General features: G+C 42.8%; 1 protein-coding gene across 1 annotated transcript; it reads left to right on the forward strand.

Annotated features, from left to right (window-relative positions):
- Positions 1–1,532: 1,532 nt before the first annotated feature.
- On the forward strand, positions 1,533–19,075 carry RNPEP (arginyl aminopeptidase). Its single transcript, XM_081947556.1, has 11 exons — positions 1,533–2,009; positions 6,474–6,614; positions 7,782–7,930; positions 8,791–8,907; positions 10,208–10,443; positions 10,959–11,072; positions 13,520–13,632; positions 14,649–14,757; positions 17,377–17,601; positions 18,084–18,226; positions 18,554–19,075. The coding sequence occupies exons 1-11, from the start codon at positions 1,617–1,619 to the stop codon at positions 18,716–18,718; spliced, it is 1,905 nt and encodes a 634-aa protein (XP_081803682.1). The 5' UTR covers positions 1,533–1,616; the 3' UTR covers positions 18,719–19,075.
- The last annotated feature ends 252 nt before the right edge of the window (positions 19,076–19,327 follow it).

Genomic DNA, 19,327 nt, shown 5'->3' on the forward strand with positions numbered 1-19,327 from the left:
TACTCCCCATCACAGCCCGCGCGGCTGCATTCTGAACTAACTGCAGTCTCCGGGCGCGTCCCAAGGGCAGCCCCATGTAGAGAGCGTTGCAGTAATCCAGGCGGGACGTCACCAGCGCATGAGTGACCGTGCGTAGGGCATCCCGGTCCAGTAGGGGGCGCAATTGGCGCACCAGGCGAACCTGGTGGAACGCCCCCCTTGCCACGGCCGCCACATGGTCATCCATTGGCAGCCGGGCATCAAGGAGGACGCCCAAATTGCGCGCCCGTTCCACAGGGGGCAATTGCTCGCCCCCTATGGCCAGCGATGGAATCAGCTGGCTGAACCGAGGTGCCGGTAGCCACAGCCACTCAGTCTTGGAGGGGTTGAGTTTAAGTCTGTTGTCCCCCATCCAGACCCCGACGGCCTCCAAACACCGGCTTCACATATGTGTTGAACAGGAGAGGTGAGAGGACCGACCCCTGTGGCACCCCACAAGTGAGTGGCCTCGGGGTCGACCTCTGTCCCCCTGTCAACACACATTGCCTCCGGTCGGAGAGGTAGGAGCCGAACCACCACAAAGCCACAGTGACTTCTTCTAAAAAGAGTGATGACGTCCAGGAGAGGCCACTGCACTGCAGATGGGTGTGTAGGCTACCCATAGTTGATTCTGCTGGGTGTGTTGAAGACTGACAACCAGTAGGTCCATCTCGGGGGAAAGCACTGGATGGCTTCCATCTATAGGGAAAGCACCACTGGCCATGTTCTGCCAGAAGATCTGCTCAGCCATGCAGCCTAAGTTCACAGGACTGAAAGGCACTGGCAATCAGGATCAAGGTGTCAGCTGCCATTTTCAATTAGTGAAGATGTTGCATGGCAAAGTCTAAGAGTTTAAGAGAGAGCACTTGAACCCCAGAGAAGGCCTGTAGTGCCTTCTCTCTTGTACAGTAGTTGATTGATGTTGGGGGGGGGGTATTGCTTTTTACTTGTTATACTGGGTTTTTATCTTTCTTAAATAAAGAGCCAAAGCGGCGCCATGGTTAGAGTGCAGTACCGCAGGTGACTTCAGCTAGCTGCAGTTCAGCAGTTCAAATCTCACTAGCTCAAGATTGAATCAGCCTTCCATCTTTTTGAGGTGGGTAAAATGAGGACCAAGATTGTTGGGGGCAAGATGCTGGTTGTTGAGAACAATTGTTGAGGACAGATTGTTGGTGGTAATGTTGGGGGCAATATAGAGGTAAACCGCTTAGAGAGGGCTGTAAAAGCACTATGAAGCGGCATTTAAGTCTATGTGTTATTGCTATTAGCCATCCGGAGTCACTGAAAGTGAGTTGGGCAGCCATATAAAATTTCATAAATAAAAAACAAAGAAGCAAACAAAATCAATCAATCAATCAATCAATCAATCAATCAACCTCTGCTGTTGCCATTTAAAAGCCGGAGTATCCCAGAATTAGAAAACATTTTTCCTGTATTTCTCTTTGTCCGCACAGCAACCTCGTCCTCGCTTCCGACACTCTCCTCTTGCTCCTCCTCGTGGGCGGAGCCTCCCAGCGTCCTGCCACTCCCCACTGCCACGCCTCCACCACCACCACTAGTACGCTTCTGCTGCTACAGGCCTCCGGATTGAGCTCGCCATGGCGGCCCGGGACGCAGCGACCGCTTGCAGCGCCGACTCCTTCCAGCTGCGGCATCTGCACTTATCTTTGCGCGTCGATTTCGAACCGGCGGGTTCCGGGCATTTGCGAGGCTCAGTGAGGCTGGAGTTGACCTGCCTGCGGGACGGCGTGAGCGAGATCGTCTTGGACTCGCATCCCAGCGTGGAGGTGGAAAGCGCGGGTCTGGCACCGCCGAAGAGCCGCCGCGGGGAAGAAAAAGGCCAAGAGCCGGGAGCGCTGCGCCCCGTCTCTTTCCAGAACCGCCCGTTCGCCAGTTACGGCTCAGCCTTGCATGTCTCCCTGCCCGAACCTCTGACCTGCGGTGATGCGGTGGTGCTGGAGGTCGCCTATCGGGCCGGAGGGGGTCCCGGGGTGAGTGGCTGGAGCGGACGGCGCGACTGGACAGTGGGTTGGCTTTGACGAGCTCCCACCCCGACCCCCCTTTTCGTCCGGTTCCTTCGCTTCTCTAGTGAGCCAAGCTCTCAATCGCGCCCTTAATTACTCGCCCGTAGAGGTGCTGCATCGTGGCTCCGAAGTGGGGGGGGGGAGCACTCTGCACATGCTCAAGAGTGCCATCTTAAATTCCCAGTGAATAAGTGTTTTCAACTTTTTAGGAAAACAGGAAAGCTACCGTAATTCTTAAGCTTAAATAGCCATCCTGTCTTACTATTATGAATTAATACGTGGCCATGCTTAGGCTGACTTCAACTGGCCTTCAGTAAGCCGAGTAAGCATGTTCAGACTTGATTAGTACAGGGTTGAGACACCACTAAGAAATCCCAGAATTGGGGTAGATTAGATGAGAGTCCTCTTGGAAGGAGACAAAGCAAACAACTCTTGTCCTGCTGTCAAGAATGGGGGTGTCATCAGCTCAATTTAAGGGAGACCATCACCCTTCCTGTAGTGCTTTCATCATGGTATTAACCCGGAGCGCCTTTCCTCCTCTTAATAATATTTGCTTCTCTCATTATCCTAATGCTGCATGTGATTTGAGTTGTTTGCCAAAGAAGGGAGAGTGGCAGCACAAACCTTTCGCCTTTTTTATCTCTGCGTGGATTATCATCAGCATGTTGTAAGGCCATCCCTTCCCTTGATCAATTGCAGAGCTCTCATCTGAAGGCTTTTCTAACTGCCGCTGCCCTTTGCTTTAACACTGGCTGGGAATGATAGGTGATGTAGTTCAACCCATGGGGAGGAAGAGTGAACGAGACCTGCATCAAAAACTAAGGCCCTTGTATACCCTTCTTATTTAACCTCTACCATTTTTGCTGGGAGCAAAAAGACTTGGCACTTCCTGTCCTATTTAGGGAAAACTCCAGTCCAAAGCAAAGATTGAAATGGGCCCAGAGCAGTGCAGTTCCTCTAAATCAGGGATGTCCAAACTTGGGAACTTTAAGACTTGTGGACTTCAACTCCCAGAATTCCTCAGCCAGCTGGCTGGGGAATTCTGGGAGTTGAAATCCACAAATCTTAAAAGTTCCCAAGTTTGGACACCCCTGCTCTAAATAAAGTGGGACTATAATACAGATGGGTGCAGAGTTATGATATGTTGGCTAACTTAATCTGTACTGACCTTTAAAAATAAAGATACTTTTCCCAATCTGGTATCCTCCAGATATGATTAGACCAGCACCTCCCCAAACCTGAGTAAATTACCTAAAACTGGGTAAGTGTCTTTTCTTTGGGTAATGACATGCAAAGCCACTACCCATTCACAAAAGGGGCATTTAAATTGATTTAAAGTATTTTAATTACATTGGATAAAAAGGGCTTTCTGATAAGCAATGTTGGATAATGAAGGAAAAAGTTTGGAGATCACTGATTTAGATTACAGTTCCTGGAATTACCAGCCAGAAAGCCTTTGGAAATTTCTGCAAAGCAAAATCCCAGCGCATGGCTGCTGTGGGAGATTGAAATTGGCCATTATAATATATTTATATGATGATATAAGCATTTATGGCATAATCCCCAAATACCATTAATCAGGGAAAGTGGGTAGTGTGATCTAATGACTGCTGGGGACTTGGGGTTGGAAGAGATTTGTGTTAAGGATGGTTTGCAGGCTTCAGCTGAGGAAAATGACCCAATAGAAAGTCTTCCTTGTAAAGGTTGATATGTTCCCTAAATAGGATATTTTATTTCCCTAAAATGGATTGCTTCATGATGGTGTACGTGTGAGCAAATTGGCATCCATATCTCTACACATAATGTAATTCAGGTGGAATCAACCTCCATTAAGGAGATTTGTGCTATCTAACTTTGCACAATACATAATTAAACTTTGGAATTTGCTCCTTGAGATGTGCTGACTACCAATTTGCCTGATTTCGAAAAAGCGTTGGACAAATTCACGGACGTCATTGGGATCAGTGGCTGTTAGCCTTGATGTTAGTATGACTGCCCCCATGGGCCATCTACTGGAAAACTTGAGTTTTCCCAGTTACAGTGGTGCTGAGCAAAGGGACTTGCAACTGGTCCTTGAAGTTCCAGCCTTTGCAGAACAAAATTCAAGCCCTTGGCAAACAGTTTGCTTGCAGCATTCCATACTCATGTAATCGCTATTTGCAATCTTATCTGTGAGCTTCCCACAAATAAAATCAATGGGGAAGCCAGCAGGAAAGATCCCAAATCACTCGGATAAGTTTCCCCTACCCCTGGCTGTCCCAAAGGTGTTTTTTTTTCAAAAGGCAACAGGACTTTCTTGCTTTTGTCTTTGAAAACATTTCTCATCCAAGAAGCTTCTTCAGCTTTTAGAATCTTGGGACAACCATGACCTGGATGATTGAAAATCTGTACAGATCCCTGTCCTTTCTTTGCTCACACGCACCATATTCTCCTTCACACACACACCTTCACTCACATTTGCCCCAAGTCCTCTTATTTGGCACCCAGATACCTTAATGTTGCTAGCATTAAGAACAAAACACAGATTTTGTTTGGATAAAACTCATATTGATAAATGTTTCATTAAAAAAAAACAACCAGTTACAGCTGCATTACATTTTTACTCATCTGTAAGAAAAGGGGAAAAAAATCTTTTCCTTAGCCTTTTTTAAACCTGACACCTCCAACCTTTGCAACATTGATTTGCATTAATATGCTTTGTGAAAATAAATTGAGAACCATGTGAACCCAGATGATTAATTCTGTTAGAAATTGTTCACAGTAGCAGTTCGGGAAAGCTGAAGATTTGGATTGCATAGCTAAAATATTTGGGTATGTAAAGAATCCTTATTTCCAAATCCTGATGAGTCTGAACAATTTTAGTTTAACCCTAACCCTACCTACCTACCTACCTACCCACCTACCTATCTACCTAAGGTAGCTCAGAGGCTAAGATGCTGAGCTTGTTGATCAGAAAGGTCAGCAGTTTGGTGGTTCGAATCGCTAGCGTCATGTAACGGAGCGAGCTCCCGTTAATTGTCCCAACTTCTGCCAACCTGGCAGTTCGAAAGCTCATAAAAATGCAAGTAGAAAAAATAGGAACTATCTTTGGTGGGGGAAACCTTCACCCCATCTGTCTGTCTGTCTGTCTACCTATCACTCTATCACCTATCTATCTATCTATCTATCTATCTATCTATCTATCTATCTATCTATCTATCTATCGGACCTGGTGGCTCTGTGGCTAAGATGCTGAGCTTGTCGATTAGAAAGGTTGGCAGTTCAGTAGTTCAAATCCCTAGCGCTGCATAATGGAGTGAGCTCCCGTTACTTGTCCCAGCTTCTGCCAAACTAGCAGTTCAAAAGCACGTAAAATGCAAATAGAAAAAATAGGAACCACCTTTGGTGGGAAGATAACAGCATTCCATGTACCTTAGGTGTTTAGTCATGCCAGCCACATGACCACGGAGATGTCTTCTGACTGTGCTGGCTCTTTGGCTTTGAAACGGAGATGAGCCGCCCCCCCCTAGAGTCAGGAATGACTAGCACATATGTGTGAGGGGAACATCTATCTATCTTCTATCTATCTATCTATCTATCTATCTATCTATCTATCTATCTATCTATCTATCATCTATCTATCCATCCATCCATCCATCCATCCATCCATCCATCCATCCATCTATCTATCTATCTATCTATATCATATTTAAAAGCTGCCCATCTCACAGATATTTGGCAGCATCCAATAAAGTCATTAAAATGATCACAAAAATATTCTAAAATTAAGACAAATATTATTTTTTTAAAAAAAAGGATAGGAAGAGCACTGATGTTACAATTTACTCATCTCATTAAATCCCCATTTCTGGGGGACCCCCCAAGCCTGTTGGTGATCAGATTTTAAGGAACTTCTCAAAGGACATCAAGAAGGGGACCAGTCTCACAAGGCGGGCACCACAGGAGTAAAAGGCCCATCTCTTGGATGCTACCAAATATAGTTCCTTAGTAGATAGACATGGAACATGTGCCTTCTGCTGGCCTGACAGGATGGACGGAAGTAATCAGCAAGGGGCAATCCCTCAAATAATTCCCAGCTTACACTGGCATCAGGTGGAGAGTGATATTAAAATAATCCTTGCTTTGGCAAAGAGGTGGCTGTGCCTAATGAAGACTTGTTTGTTCTTTGGGAAGGTTGGTAGAAATCAGAGTAGCATCAAGAGAGCCTAACAGCTTCATCCTTGTTCCCACTTTTATAGATTTTCTGTTTGGATTCTCATCAACCTGCACAGAAGATAAGGCTGTTTTTTTTTTAACATCTCTGGCTTTTGTGTGCTCAACTGATCCCTCTTTCCAGAATTTCATTCCCCAGTTTCTAAGAAGGCAGATGCTGCTCGTGTTCAGAGATTCTCATTGTTTATGGAAATCTTGTTTTTTTTAATTCCCTGACAGGTATGTTGGCTTATGCCGGAGCAGACTGCAGGAAAACAGAAGCCCTACATGTACACTCAAGGCCAAGCTGTTCTGAACAGATCTGTTTTCCCCTGCTTTGACACTCCTGCAGTTAAAAGTTCTTATTCAGCTATTATAAAGGTAAGCTATATGGGAGGAGAGCATGCTTAAACCCCGCAGTTCAGTGTGTTTAAAACCTAGGATTCATTGCAGGAGAGATGATGATGATTCATTGCAGGAGAGATGATGATGATGATGATGATGATGATGATGATGATGATGATTTTTAAATGCCGTCTCTCACTTTTTTACCTCAGGGCTTTCAAAGCGTGAGGTCATTAATCTGTTTCACCTTATTTGCTTTGAATATGCCCCAATAGCTGGGATACACAAGGCAAAACCAAGCTAACAATCCTTGAACAATAATTGTTTTTCAAAGCTGTATTTTCTGCTATGTATCTCCCGTGGTATACACCAGGCCTGTCAAACTGGCAGCCCACGGGCTGGATGCATCACATGCAGGCAATTTGTCATGTGACGCCAATGAGTTTGACACCCCTGTCAAAGACCAGTGATTGCTAACATTTTTGTCCTCATGTGCCAAAATCGTGCCCACGTGCCCACACCCACAATGCAATGTGCCTCATCCCCTGAGCATGCACGAACGATATCCCCTAGCAGGTGTCCCTGAAGTCTCCTGATACAAAAAACGGGGCATGGGGGGGTGCCACCCCCGTGCCCCGTTTTGGGCCTTGCAAGACTCCCTGAAACCAAAAACGGGGCAACGGGGAGGGGGGCATGCACAGCACAGACCCTAAAATCAGCTGGCTGTTGGGAGGCGCACAGCTCGCATGCCCATAGAGAGGGCTCCACTTGCCACCTGTGGCACACATGCCATAGGTTCGCCATCATGGTCAGAGACCATAAATTATATCAATTTTACTTTCAAAACCCGATGTGAACTCATCCAACCGCTGCAGTTATCACTTTTCTTTTGCATAACTATTGCTTCTTGAACCTTCCATTGCAAACTTCTTTCCAAAAAGAAGGCTTTTGATTTGGTGGGGTGGGGTGTCTGCTGGAGGCTAGCTCCTGTGCATTGGACACACAATGGCCTTTTACTTGTGTGGACCTCCTGAATAGCATTTGCACATTCTGTCCTTTTGCAGAATAAAAAATCCTCACTCTTTCTTTTCTGGGAGAAAATGAAAGAGGTTAATCCTTCTTCCCAAAGCAAGACTAGCCAGTTTTTCCCAAAGCAAAAATCCTTCCCAAAACAAGACTAACCAGTTTTTCTTTTTCTTTTAGGTCCCTGAAGGCTTCACTGCTGTGATGAGTGCAGTTACCAGAGAGAAGCAGAAGGGGAACACTTACCTTTTTGAGATGCCTCATCCTATCCCTTCTTATTTGGTGGCCCTGGTCGTTGGGGACATTGTTTCAGCAGAAGTGGGACCAAGGTAAAAGGCTGCTGCAAAGATACCTGTCATCCTAATCCAAGAGGGATAATCAAGATCACTCTTTCTCCAGTTGAATCCTAGGAAGGGAACTGCAATCCAGCTTCCCAGGAGACCGGTGGATAGTTCAGCAAATGCTGTTGTTGTGATCAAGTGGGAGTAGTGGAGCACAGGGAGAAGCCCTTATCCTCCTCCGCCCCCCCCCCCTTGTCTCTCAAAGTGGCTTCTTACTCCTCTACTCTCTAACAGGTTTGGATAGTCCTTCAGATTCGATTCTGACTGGATGTTGCAAAGGTTGCAGAGACACAAATGCAGCTCCTGAGTGCAGGTGTTTAAAGCATCCACACATTTTCCCAGAACCATGTGGCAACAGCAGTATAATCTTGCTCTTCAGCAATCACCAATTTCGTTGTATTTAAGTACAATAACAATAAAGATTATACTTATACTTATTATTCAGTACAAGCCTTTTTTAACTTTGTAGTGAGACTGCATGTGTGCACAAATTGAGATTTGCGTCAGTCCCTGAATACGATCAGCCAACACTTAAGAAGAATAAATAATTGTTTTCTATTTCTAAAGTAAAAGCCATGTTGCACTTTGCTTTTTTCTGCCTCACCCTGAACTGTTAGACCCATTTTACATTTAGTTGTATTTTTTTATATTTACTCTGTGTGGGAACTGATTAAAAATGGGACTGTTCCCTGTTAGAATGGCACCATTGCATTTTATCCCATAAAGAATATGCTCCATTGGCATCCAAGGGTACACAACAATGTGTGTTGGGCATCCCTGCTTACAGGGTGAGGGATATTATCACCCCTCTTAGGCTGATCTCCCTGCCATTTTTGCTTTTCTTCCAGGAGTCACGTCTGGGCTGAGCCCTGCCTGATTGAGGCTGCTAAGAAAGAATATGACGGTGTGATTGAAGAATTTCTTACCACTGGAGAGAAGATTTTTGGACCATACGTATGGGAAAGGTACCCCTTTCATTACTGAACCTGTTTCAAAAAAGAAAATGTTCCCAGGAAAGCATCCATCTTCCCAAAGAGAAGCACAGACAGAAATACATATGTTTTTCACCAAAAAAAGGGAGAGGGCACATATGGCCCCCCCTGCATCCCCAAGTCTGGTGTTGGGACAGCTCCCACCAAGAAGAGGTGTGAAGAATACATGAATCTGGGAAAGATCCATGCCTTGTATGTCCATCTCTTGACTCAAACTTCTTGTTTCATCTGTCAGCTGCTTTTCAAGTGAGAAAAAAGCTTTGCATCACTCAAGAGATGCTCACATAGCACCCAGTTGTAGCCCAGTTCCCCGAAAAGTTAAGTCTTGTTTAATATGTTTAGGTATGTCAATATCTTTTTTTGCCTTCGACTCTGATGTGCTGCACAGTTCTACCTCAGTGTAAATGTCTGGCCCAAAAATGCTCAGCGTAACAACGTTGGGTAAATTCCCAGAGAGTGTACTAGGAGGAGAATTTTTAAAAAGGCAGCAGAGTCATTTCTCATATGAGAGAATGGGACTGGTGCAACTATCGGAAGCTTAACAAAGTGAAATGCCTAAGAAGTCTAGTATACATTTACTTTAAATTTGGATTCTGCTAACCGAAATCGGCAGGATAACCTCAACCTTGCAGTGTTGTATATAGGAACATATTAGAACAGAGGTTCCCAATCTTTTTCGGTTTGCGGCTCCCATAACACTTCGGATTTTTTCCGCGGCTCCCTTAATAGGTACATCCGATTTTTTAAAATTTTTGACTTTTTAAGGATTTGGAAATCTACTTTTTAGTTCGTTAAGGTTAGGTTAATTGAAAAATAAATTAAACACGAGCTTTAAATTCACAATTTATTGAACATCGTTTAATGATTTAAAATTATTAATGGGATGGATGGGCTTGTTGTTCGCTGCACAACTTCTCAAATCTTGGATCAGAAAAATAGCTTTTGAAAAGTAACTTAACCACCACACTAGCCCAGTGGTGGGCAACCTTTTTTTTCAACTGAGCCAAATCTCGCCAAAACCACGATTGAAATTTATTTGGAGAGCCGCTCTTGCTTAGCAACCAAAATTTTGGGCTCAATTGTGGTCATATGTTGTTTTTCTTTCTTTCTTTCATCTCTCTCTCCCGAGAGGAGGGAGGGAAGCGGGCGCCCGTCTTCGCGGCGCCCTTATGACGATAGCGCGGCTCCCCAGGGAGCCGCGGCGCACACTTTGGGAATCACTGTATTAGAATATTATTTTTCTGACTAATGCTTTTTTTTTTGCTTTTGGTAGATACGATGTGCTCTTTATGCCTCCTTCGTTCCCATTTGGGGGAATGGAAAACCCTTGTATCACCTTTGTCACCCCCTGCCTTTTGGCTGGCGATCGTTCCCTGGCAGATGTGATCATCCATGAAATCTCACATAGTTGGTTTGGAAATCTGGTCACCAATGCCCATTGGGGGGAATTCTGGCTGAACGAGGGTTTTACCATGTATGCCCAGAGGAGGATTTCTTCAGCACTCTATGGTGAGTGGTCGATAATCAATGCCCAGGGCGGTGGGTATACTTTGGCCTTCTCCAACCTTGCAACCTTCAGATACATTTGGCTGGTAGAGTATCTAATTTCAGCATTAAATAGAAGGAGTGTTGTCAAGCTGTATCTATGTGATTCAACTGCCCAAAAGAATGATGCCGTATACCTCTTAAATGCCCCCAATGGACTTTTAGATATCTACCTTGAGAACTGGCAAGCTGAATTAGTTTATGTTTCAATATATGTCCCCGTTGAGAGAAGGAGGTTCAGGACTTCAGTATTTATTGCAATAGGATTATTATATTACTTCCAATAGGATTTTCCTTGCCCGGCAAAGTCGTGTCAGTGCATTCTTGTGTCCCTGTGGCTGCTCTCCTAACGACCATGTCATAACTATGGTTGACAGTTGATTCCAGAGCACCAAGGTGGCAGTTTTGGTTTTATTGGCTTGGCAGTTGCCAGAGGTTTCATAACCTAAGTTGTCCCTGTTGGTTTCCCCTAAAATCAGGTGCTGCTTATACTTCCTTGGAAGCGGCTACAGGGAGAGCTTTGCTTCGTCAGCACATGGACAATGTTGGGGAAGAGCATCCTCTCAACAAGCTCAGGGTGCAAATTGAACCAGGTCTGTATTGATCTAAAGCAGTGTTTTTCAAACTAGGCCACTTTTTTTTTTTTTTACAAAAAGTTTTATTGTTTTTTTTAAAAACATTTATACGGAAAAGGGTAAGTGGAATGGTTACAAATTTTGGCAGTTGCAAGTGTGGCAGATGCCCCCTCCCTCCAAGCTCATAGGTTACATCTAAATATCAAACCTTGATACATAATCATAAAAAATCAGCATATTAATTCTAGAAAAAATAATTTTCGATCAGTTTATATCGTTATGATATATAGTCTAGATGTAAATTCATTATTACTTTCGGTCTGTTTATAACATTGTGGTTTTCTTATTCATTTTTGTGATCTGAGCTTTCTTGGTGTTGCCCCTTCACCCCCCGCTGGCAGAGCTCCGGCCCCTCCCGTGTCCTGTGTGACCGTTGTGGTGTCTTCTGTTTTTTCTAGGTTCACTTTATTTTTTTCCATAAAGGCCTGTGCCTCTATGGGTGTGTTGATTCTGATTCTTGTCTCCTCCCAGAATATCAGCATACCTTCAGGCATCAACCATCTAAACCACACCCCCTTCTGGTATAGTTTATTCGCCAATTGCGAATAGCTTTTCCTTTTTTCCCTAATTTTTTGGGGAATCTGCTTCAGAATGGTTATCTCCCTGTCGTGGTATGTCAGTGTTTGCCCCCTTTGTACACCCAGAATTTCATCTCTTGTGGTTTTCCTAAGGAATTTAATATGAACCTCCCTGGGTACATTGTGTGTTCTGGCATATGCTGAATTCACTCTATAAACTAGGTCTATCTCCCATTCCATCTGCTGTTTATTTTTGTGTATGTATTCAGCTAGAATATTAGTCATAATGTCCCTTATGTTTTCCCCATCTGTTTCTATTACATTTTGAAATCTAAGATAAAAGGACATTCTCTCAAACTCTGTTTTCATTTGTTGGATATCAAGTTCTTTGTTCCCCTTCTGTAAAGCCTCTACCCCCCCTTTCGCCTCCGCCACCCCACCCTCCACAAGGTCCAGTCTCTGTGAGTTCTTAAAAATTTGAGCTTGATTCTCTTTAATTTCATCTTTCATTTCCCTTAATTGTTTCTTAATTTCCTCCTGGCCCTGTAAAATTTGTTGAAGCATTTGTTGAAAGTCTGTCTCTGTAGTCTTAGGTTGCATCAGTTCAGTTATCTTTGACTGTGTAGCTGGACTGGACGTTGCAGACGCTGGAGCAGAAGTAGCAAAGCCAGGCTTTCCAGGAGGTGGTCTTTTTGGAGACATGGTTTATAAAACAAGGAGATCAGTCAGTGTAGGAACTGGGCAGCTGGAGAAGTAGAGCAGGCAGGCGAGTCCAGAAGGCAGAGGATCCAAACAGGTGGGAGTTTCTTTAGTTACTCTAGCGATAGATGAAAGTTTTTTCTCCAAAGAGTTCAGAAAATAACAATCCACAAGAGATTCCTCTGGGTGACTCGGAGACAAAGACCGGAAGCCTGAATTTTAAAGGTGGAGTCAGGTTTCACAGTTCATGAAGACAACGGAAGTGTGCCATCTTGTCCTGCCAGCTTTGGGCTCAGAGGCATAATAAAATTTTAAAAGTTCAAAAAGTTCTCAGTTCACCCATAAGTTCTGGGGCTAAGTCCAATGTAAGACACTTTTAAAGGGGTGAGGCATCATTAGTTGGCTCTCCCCCCTCCTCCTTCCCCTGGGGGCGAAAGCAAAATCTTCTCAAGCCGCTTGTCCAAGGGGGGGGGGGAAATCCCCCCTCCCTCTAGCCGCACCTCTAGCAAGGATCCGAAAGTTTAGCTTTTTAAAAGCGCTGAAAAGTCCATTATTTCAAAAGGAAGGGAATGAAGAAAGGAAGCCTCCCACCATACCGCCGCTGCTTCCTTCAAAAGTACGTTGTCCGCTCGGCATGGAGCGAGACGCGTGCGCGCCCTCCAAAGCTGCTCCCCGGTGCCTAGAGCGAGGCGGAGAAGCCCCCACCAGCCGCCGCCGATGCAGGGGCCCTCCGCGAGCCGCTCCCTCGGCAGGACGCCTCTTTCAGGGCGTCCTGTGCCCCCCCAGAAGCGGGGGAAGCCCACCGGGAGAGTGGGAGCAGGCAAAGGCTTGCCTGTCGCCGTAGCCGCCGGAACCGGAAGTCAAACTAGGCCACTTTTAATATGTATGGACTACAACACCCACAATTCCTGTGTTGTCTTCAACTGCCAGAAGTCACAGCTTCCATAGTTAACTCTGGATTGTTGTCCTTTGTGGCTTGTCCTTTTAGCAGGTAGCCAACCCTTTGTCTCTTATCCCTCTCTCTCTCTCTCTCAAGAGGATCAGTTATGGGAATATTAATGGAGAGAGGATTCTTAAGTATTTGCCATGCTGAATTCTATACTTGATTATTTCTAGTGAGGTTACCCTTCCCACATTAACAAGATGATTGATTTTGCTATTTTCAGCTTGTATATTTGTTCCTTTCAGGTGTTGATCCTGAAGATACATATAATGAAACTCCTTATGAAAAGGGCTACTGTTTTGTCTCATACCTCGCCCACCTTGTGGGAGATCAGCCTAAGTTTGATGCTTTTCTGCAGGTACTGTGTGTTCGCCTGGAATTTGTTTCTACTTTGCAGATGTCTCATTGTGTATTTTCAAATCATGCTGCTTTGTATTGTGTTTAGAAAGATGCATACAGTTTGGATCTTTGTATCTGACCGTATATTCTGATTAGAGTATTGTAGATCAGGTCAAGATACAGAACTGTAGAGAGGAGGAAAAATTTCCTGGAGATACATGATTATAGTGCCAGGAACATGAAAGAAGTGTAAAAAAAATTATACATAGTGGGTGGGATTTTTTTAAAAAAAATCTTTTTTGGCTTGACAATGAGTGGCCTCATTATTCTCCCCTATTGAAGGGAGGATAAAATATATTGTTCACTAGTCACCTCGATGGATACCAATTTGATGGCTTTAAAGGGAGATCAGACAGATCCAAGTTCAATTTGCTTTTGGTGTTAGTTGCTGAGAAAAATGGGGAAGGAAGTGAGTGCTATAAGAATCAAATACTGTGGTAGAAATGTCAGTTCATTTCTGACTGAAACAGCAGGTTTTGGAGCATGGTTGCATCATGCCATTCAGTTAAATGAGCGTTTCCCAAAGAAATCAGAGTTCATTTTGCTGTTATAGTACATCTTGGATTGAAGCAAGAAGTCCCCAAAGTTAAGATGCTAGGGGAGCAAGCTTAAATTTTTAAGCTGCCTCTCCAGGAAAAGCATTCTAGCAGCTGCATAAATTATGCATAGGAAGTCTTCGGTGTTACCTGGTTTTAAGAAATGGCAAGACAATAATGTAAGCAAGCGTGCCAAAAGGTGGCTTTTCAGGTTTTGAAGGTTTGGGAAATTGAAACGGTGATGGAGTTTCTTTTAAAGCTGAGATATGTAGTTCTCACACTAAAATCAAAGAAGTAAGAAGTGAACTTGAACTTGAATTAGGCAGGGTAGTCTTACATGCAAATAATTGTTTGTAAGACATTAATAAAGAAGGGCTGAAAGGCCAGAGATGAACCAGCAGATCTCAAAGTAATTCAGGCCAGTTTCTTTTTATGGCAGGCGTATGTGAACCAGTTCAAATTTCAGAGCATCACAGCCGATGACGCCCTCAACTTCTACTTGAAATATTTCCCAGAATTGAAGAAGCAAGGAGTGGACACCATTCCAGGTCAGCGAAGACATTGTAGCTTAAAAAAACCTCAGAATTGCCACAAGGCTTTGACTAGCAGAAACTTTTCAATTTTTCCTAACTCCAGGTAGCAATTCATTCCAAAATCTTCCAGACCATTTTGAACTCAATTCGCTTCATGTTTTCCTGCCTCCAGTTGCTAGAGTAATTCAATTCTGCTGAGTTATTCTACTCCTTTAGCCCCCTGCTCCCAATCTGGTGGTATTTTTATTGGAGATTGTGTGCTAGTTCCCATAAATTAAAAACAGCAAATGCTGCCTTTAAAGGTTCTGTCTGACAGGAGTTCAGGTCAGAATAAAGAAGTCAGTTGGATGATAGCCTGCCTTGGTTCCTGGAAAAAGGCCTTGTGGCAATACTGCTGAACTCAGCAGCAGTTGTATAGTGAACATTCACAGAAAATGCTCTTATAATAAGTCATACAATTGCTCTCTGTCAGCCACAATTCCAAGGTCAGAGGGAGGAATAATTTGTAGACATGATGCATGAAGGATTATCCTCAGGTCTGCAAATTATGTGTGCAGTTGCAGGTGCACTGCTCCCACCATATATAGAAGGCTTGCAGTCCAGATCATTGTCATTGTGCCAAATATTAAGTGTTTCTGATATCTGATAAGAGGAACATTCGTAATCATGCAAATACAGCTTTAGCCCTAAGAAGAGGTTAACAGATTGTTTTTCAAACTTTGTTCTTTCTTAGTCACTTAGTTTCTCACAAATTATTTATTTGGTTTAAAACTTCCCTAAAGTACTTACGCAAAATTGGAAATTATGAGAATTGAAATCTTACACGTTTGAGGAAGGCAGTTGAAGAGAACATGCTTGAGGAAATGTACACACTGCATACAAACAAAGTCCCAATGCCCATTTCTTCCTAAATTAAAAATAGCCTGGGAAAACATGTTTAATTAGGAAACATTCGGGAGGAGAGACTTTTAAAGTGCCTATTGGATCCTCTCTTTTTCTGCTTCAAGTTTATCCCTGCATTAAAGCAATGAGTAAGGAGGTGGTATCAGCAAAGTGGCACGTAGGGAATACATTTACCAATCTATATTGCTTCTTATCTAAGGAAAAATACACAAAATGCTGTTATTTATAAAAACACTGGCTATTGGCAATCTGCTAAGCGATTTTGCTTCTAATGCCACCTTGAATGTTTCTTAAATAGAGTGCACAGATTACGAATCTGTGTAATGAAGCATGCTTCTTGCCCAAAGTCAAGACATCAAGAAGCACATTTATTTAGGGAATCTATCTTTAGTCTGTAGCAGACCACAGAAAATAGACTGGAATTTTAAAGCAGCAAGGCATCAAGATGTTGTTAACAAGTCTAGACTAATATATGGCATGCCATTTATTCTTAAAAGAAGCCTAATCCTTGGGGGACAACTGAATCTTCTTCAGGATGTAATTTCAGTTTGAGTGTGAATCAAAATAAATGCACGTACAGTAGATTCATGTGAATATTTGAGTACATGGAGTCCAGCTGTTGATATGTTGCTTTGCTTGAAAGTGGACCCAGTGTGCCTATTCTGTCATGACAGAGTATCCCAGAGGAACTAAAAGCCTGATAATGTGAGTTGCTTGCTGGAACATCATGAATGACTATAGGGTTTGGTTTTTTTTTTGTGCTAGTAAATATATATATGTATGTATGTATGTATGTATGTATGTATGTATGTATGTATGTATGTTACGGTGAAAGACCGAAATTGGTGAATATCGACATTCACCGGTGAATGTCGACATTCACCGGTGAATGTCGACATTCACATAGTCGCTTGGTGTATGTCCGAAATATTTGCTTATTTCTGACTTACACCGGCCAATGTCGACATTCACCAAGTACTAATGGTGAATGTTGGACATGTCGGAGATTTATATTTTTTTTTCCGTATTTCGGTGACGTAACGTTTTCGCCTCTCTTTGCGAGAGGAGCTGCAGCTGCTTCTCTCAGCGAAATTTCTTGAACCGAAATCTCATTTATGGGAAGTAACTTTTCTTTACAAATTACGAACTGGTTAGGGTTAGGGTTAGGGTTTTACATTCGGACCCTCACCGGTGCATGTCGACAATCACCTAACCCTAACCCTAACCCTAACCAGTTCGTAATTTGTAAAGAAAAGTTACTTCCCATAAATGAGATTTCGGTTCAAGAAATTTCGCTGAGAGAAGCAGCTGCAGCTCCTCTCGCAAAGAGAGGCGAAAACGTTACGTCACCGAAATACGGAGAAAAAAATATAAATCTCCGACATGTCCAACATTCACCATTAGTACTTGGTGAATGTCGACATTGGCCGGTGTAAGTCAGAAATAAGCAAATATTTCGGACATACACCAAGCGACTATGTGAATGTCGACATTCACCGGTGAATGTCGACATTCACCAGATTTCGGACTTTCACCGTAACATATATATATATATATCTTGGGCACAGATGGAATAAGAACTGGGATAATGTATTGTTGTGGTTCTGAAGAACTTCAGAAATTAAACAGTATTACTGAAACCTTTAGTAGCAATTTCATTACTGATATGGATTCCAATATCAAAATTTAATAAGCAGATTCTACCCCCCCTTCCCTTTTTTCCTGTGGCAGGTTTTGAATTTGACCGATGGCTAAATACTCCTGGCTGGCCGCCATACCTTCCTGATCTTTCACCTGGAGAGGAGTTGATGAAGCCAGCAGAGAAACTGGCAGAACTCTGGGCATTTCCTGACCATAATATGGAGGCAATTAGAGCACTAGATATCTCTGCATGGAAGACCTACCAGCTGGTTTATTTCCTAGATAATATCTTGAAGAAATCTCCTCTGCCAGATGGTAAGTCACTTTCTCCTAAAATGAAGGATTAACCATAGCTCTATAAGGAAGCTTTATGGAAGCTCACATATTGGGGTGCAAGTGAGCAGCTTCAGGAACTAGATTGCCTGGATATCATAGAATTTTAGGCACAGAAAGATCTTGGAATTTGCCTTTCCTTTGACAGTGATTACAAAAATAAAACAAAATAGCATTCAAACAGGTAACCATTAGAAACATTATTAGAAATACAAAAATCTTATGGCACTTGAAAAATCAGTAGATGCACTTGAAAAAGCAGAAAGCATGGGTATATTGAGGACATGAAATGGGAATCTGGAGTGCTTAATATACAATAAGCAATTTGACATGTGCTATCAAATATGTATAAAAGGTAAGCACTGTGGCCATTAAAAATAATTGAAAGAATGTCATTGTCTAAAGCACCATGGACAATTCTCTCCTGAGGAAAAAAATCAACTTGATTGTCCTTTCATTTTAAGGGCATGTTGAGAAGATGAGCGTCTTGTATCCTAAGATCTCTAAAGCACAGAATGCTGAGCTGCGTCTTCGCTGGTCCCAAATTGTCCTCAAAAATGATCACGAAGCAGGCTTTGATCAAGTGAAAGACTTCCTTCGCAGCCAGGTTGGTGCCTGATGTTGCTGTATTTTCTAGAAACACAAAACTGCGGTAGCTTTGTCAGAATCTCTTTTTTCTGTTTCTATCTAGCAACAGATAACTGTCATGATGATGATGATGATGTATATATTATTAGAGTCCTAGTCTTGTCTATTTCTTAGAAACAAAATCCTTGTTACCACCATCCAGCTGTCTTTCAGTATACTAAACTGCTGTAACTGGAAAAGAAATATGGCTCACCAGTATATTTTACAAAGGCTTTGGAGATAATTGCTTCTTAAAAACTGCAGGATGCTATTAGCTGATCAGTAAGTTACTCTGTTTTTATTCCAGGGAAAACAGAAGTACACCCTTCCCATCTACCGAGCCATGATGAGTGGCTCAGAAACAGCTCAAGCATTGGCCATGGAAGTATTTTTGTCCACTGCTTCACAGCTCCACGTTAATGTTCAGAACTATGTTAAAAAGATCTTAGGTTTGAACACTGAAGAAAGCTAAGAAGAAAGCCAAAAATACAAACCAGTTTGTATGAATGGCTGTGAGTGATCTGTGGGATTATAAAAGGTAGAAGAAATAAAGGCTATTTTCAAAACTTTTGCTGGTATACAATCTGCTTTTGATGTAATGCTGGAAATTTCAGATTAAGGCTCTCCCAAGGTAATCTTTTTTCCTGGGTAACCTGCTGAATAAAAGAACGTTGATTTTTTTTCTTTGTAAATTTTGAGAATGTAAAAAATACAAATGTAAACATTACATTTCCAAGTAAATTAAAAGATAGTAGTAATATGTTTATTTCAATTAAAAATAGCTATCATTTGATATTGGCTCTAATAAATTTTTATCTGTGGTTTTTCACTTCTTTGAGTTGTGTGAGAATTCATTTATTTTGTAGCATTTGTACACTATCCGATCATTCCTAGATTTTTTTTCCTCTTGTCTCTTGCTACAAGTTTTAAGTTAACATACATTATTCCTGGCATCAGTTACACTTCTGGCCAGAGGAACCCCTCTCACAAATATGAAGGAACTCTATAGTTGGCGGGGTTGCCTTTTTTTTCTGGAGTTCTTACTTCCTTATGCCCATGGAAACAAATAGCGCTGTTCTCA

This window comes from Natrix helvetica, assembly GCF_964273705.1.
Source record: "Natrix helvetica genome assembly, chromosome: 3".
NCBI lineage: Eukaryota > Metazoa > Chordata > Lepidosauria > Squamata > Natricidae > Natrix > Natrix helvetica.

What these genes read in the sequence shown, in the direction of transcription:
- RNPEP (XM_081947556.1), top strand. Translation starts at nt 1,617, where the DNA reads ATGGCGGCCCGGGACGCAGCGACCGCTTGCAGCGCCGACTCCTTCCAG. An exon ending in TCAGCAGAAGTGGGACCAAG is followed by an intron (nt 7,931 to 8,790) that starts GTAAAAGGCTGC and finishes CTTTTCTTCCAG; the next exon opens with GAGTCACGTCTGGGCTGAGC. An exon ending in GGACCATACGTATGGGAAAG is followed by an intron (nt 8,908 to 10,207) that starts GTACCCCTTTCA and finishes TGCTTTTGGTAG; the next exon opens with ATACGATGTGCTCTTTATGC.